This window comes from Vicia villosa, linkage group LG6, assembly GCF_029867415.1.
Source record: "Vicia villosa cultivar HV-30 ecotype Madison, WI linkage group LG6, Vvil1.0, whole genome shotgun sequence".
Lineage (NCBI taxonomy): Eukaryota > Viridiplantae > Streptophyta > Magnoliopsida > Fabales > Fabaceae > Vicia > Vicia villosa.
The window spans coordinates 162,760,179-162,763,846 of NC_081185.1; the positions used below are offsets into that span (position 1 = coordinate 162,760,179).

General features: G+C 27.6%; 1 protein-coding gene across 1 annotated transcript; it reads left to right on the forward strand.

Moving 5' to 3' along the window:
- Positions 1-398: 398 nt before the first annotated feature.
- Positions 399-1,365, forward strand: LOC131613058 (NDR1/HIN1-like protein 10). Its single transcript, XM_058884774.1, has one exon. The coding sequence runs from the start codon at positions 510-512 to the stop codon at positions 1,197-1,199; it is 690 nt and encodes a 229-aa protein (XP_058740757.1). The 5' UTR covers positions 399-509; the 3' UTR covers positions 1,200-1,365.
- Positions 1,366-3,668: the final 2,303 nt, after the last annotated feature.

Consider the following 3,668-nt stretch of genomic DNA (forward strand, 5'->3'; position numbering starts at 1 on the left):
TCTTATACATTGATAATACCCAAGTGACGACTTCGAAAGGAAAAAAAATTACCAATGTACGTCTTCCTATCATAAGATGAAATGTCAAAGGCTTGGATAATTATAATTGCGGCGATTAACAAGTGGACGCTTCATTTAAAACTTCTAGAACCCAACACAATCAAGAGGGAATTTCTTCCGTACGAATGTTTCTTTCTTTAATACAATCACCTTCGTGGGTGCTTCTGGGAAGCTGGAAACGAAACTCAGTCAAAACCTTTTTCCATATTCATATAGCTTTCTTAACAAGTAGAAATTGAATCATAATTATAGCAACTATTCAACACGCACACGTTTTTACAACCGCGTTATCCCATTAAAACTCCTTTCTATATATACACAATACTCTCTGTTCCTTTAACCTCACAATTCACTCTTTCAATTTACATTACACTACTACTTGTCTTCTTCCTTTAATCTCTATCACATTCAAATCTCAACTCTCGAGTTCATTTCCACATCGTAAAAACATGGCAGATAACAAGCAGCCACAATTGAACGGAGCATACTACGGCCCTGCCATTCCACCACCAGCACAACCCCGTCCATACCACCGCAGAAGCCGAAGCTGTTGTTGCTGTCTGTTCAGTTTCTTCTGGAAGCTTCTTCTCACACTCATCATTCTTGCTGGTCTCGCCGTCCTTATCTTCTATCTCGTTGTTCAGCCCCGCTCCTTCAAATTCTATGTCACAGAAGCCAATCTAACTGAATTCGACTACAAAAACAACACGCTACACTACAATATGGCTCTCAACTTCACAGCACGCAACCCTAACAAAAAACTCAGCATCTACTACGACAAAGTTGAGGCTCAAGCATTCTATGAAGGCTCAAGGCTTACTAACAATGTTGATGTGATCACATTCAAGAATTCGTTTCGCCAATATAAGAAGAGCAGTGACCCCATGAGCGTTGTTTTCTCAGGACAGAACCTGTTGATGCTCGACAATGATCAAGTCTCTGAGTTCAACGAAGATAAGAGTGCTGAGGTTTATGATATCTATGTGAAACTCTACTTCAGGATTAGATTCAGACTTGGAGATTTGATATCAGGTCATTACAAGCCCAAGGTGAAATGTGATTTCAAAGTCCCTTTGAATTCTAACAAGACCGCTGCTGCAACGTTTGTGCCCACCAAGTGCGATGTTGATTTCTACTGATCTGCGCTTTTGATTTGTTTCTTGGCACATAAGTTATAATTCGGATTTTATTTGTTTATGTTTTTTTTCTTCTTTTTTCTGTGTGATATTTGTTATTTAGGTTATTCATTCTTTGGGTGTACATCACTATCATATGTTTCTATGAAATAAACAATTATTTTCTTTAGTTATCTACATTAAACTAATTTTATTAATACTATGATGTTGACCCAACCCTAAGAGAATATTTATATACTTATCTTAAAGAGAATATTTATATAATTATCTTAAGTTGAATGTTTCAAAAATATAATATATTGAGAAAGGATAAGTTTACACCATTCTTTACATTAACATCGTATTTGTATATATACTATGCCTAAGTTTTACTTTTTAATAATTTATTTTTTCTTGATTTTCGTTCAAATCTGTTTTCTGTGTTAAAATCTACTGTGTTAAAATACAATGTTCGAAAAACTTATGTAAAAATACAAGTAGTCCAATAATAATATTTGAATGTTATATTACAAATAACGCTTACTTTCACTTCTTTTAAAAAATTTACTTTTAGTCTTTCACTTCTTTTTACAATAACGCTTAATAATCCGAAGAAAATAAATAACATCACACTAACAAACGAACGGAGGGATACTAATACTAGATATCAAACAAAGAGTAAGACATAGCGTTGAGAATATTGTCCATGCAAATGTAATCATCATTGTCCTAATTTTGCCTCTCTCACGATTGTTTCTTCTTCCCTATCAACTGATCTTATTGTATTTAGAATATATATCACTCTCAGTCTCAGATATAAGCAAGAATTTCATTTTTCTTACCAACGGATGATGTTGTCACCAACAAACTTAGCCAATTTCACAAAATTACATGTCATTTCTTTGAGTGATGTCGTCAATGATTAAATAACAATTGAACTTAAAGATTGTTGGATTATGGTTGTTGGAAATATGAAGCAACATCTACTTAATATAAATCCAAGGTTGTCATGATGACATCTACTTAATATAAATCCAAGGTTGTCATGATGACAACCTTGGACACAAACCTAACCCTAAATCTTACGTGGCATTATATAGAAAGCTTAATTCCTATGTGGCATCTTTAGAGCAATCCTAAGTAAAACTTAATAATAATAATAATCTTATGTGACATCTTTATAGCAATTCTAATAATAATAATAATAATAATAATAATAATAATAATAATAATAATAATAATAATAATAATAATAATAATAATGATAATGATAATGATGATGATAATAATAATAATAATCATTAAAACCTAATAATAAGTAATAATAAAAATAAAAATATTATTGTTCTTCATATTTCTATTCCAATTCTAATTATAAATTAATTTATTAAAACTCATAAAATCATTTACATTTCTATTACAAATATAAAGGGTATTTTATTTATAAAAGGTATTTTAGTTATAAAACTCTTCATTCTTTTAAATTTAATTAAAAAATAATTAAAAATAAAATTTATTTTCATAATTTCTAAAATTATAAATAATATACTACAATAATAATAATATAAAAAAACCAATTAATAATTACAATATCACAAAAAAATTTAAAAATTAAAATTAAAAAAAGTCAAATAAGAATAATTACTATATTATTCATATTTTCATTTAAATTTTGAATTACTTAGTTTTTTAAAATAATAAATACAAATCATATATCACAAATATAAAATGTATTTTAACATCTAATTATGATAAAAAATATTCACTTATTGATTTATCAATTTCAAATTTAAATCTACTTTATAATTATGATAATTTTAATTAAAATATCATAAGGTATCACTTGGTATTTTGGACAATGTTAGTAGGAATCTACTTTATAATTTGAATTTTTAATTTTTGATATTCGAATTAAAACATGAAAAATATAAAATATAAATATTCTAATATACAATCCTAAATCATGATGGCAAACCTTATTTATGATTTTCATAGTGACCCAATTTTACACGTAACTTTAAATATAAATATTCAATTCTATTAATTTTGTAACTCCCATATAATTCCATTAATTATTTCATTTACTCATCCTTATAATTTTTTTTGTAAACCAAACACATTCCTATCTCTATATTTCTTTTCAAATTCTTCACCCACTCATTAATCAATTCATATAAATTAATATAATATAAATATAAATTAATATATTCATAAATATTTTGTAACTCCCATATAAATATATATTAATTCATATTTATATTAATACTTTTGTCATTCTTTATAAATATATATTTGGTCATTTCATCACACGATCATTTTTCAAACAATTATCTTATCTAAAATGGCTAACAATGGTTAGTATTGAAAACATAACATAATATCCTTTTCTTATTCTTAAATGGTCAATTTGTCTCACTCCTCCTTAAATAGATAAATTCCTCTCTTTTTCTTCATCACACAAATGTTTTAACAAAGCATGAGATGAATGAGTGA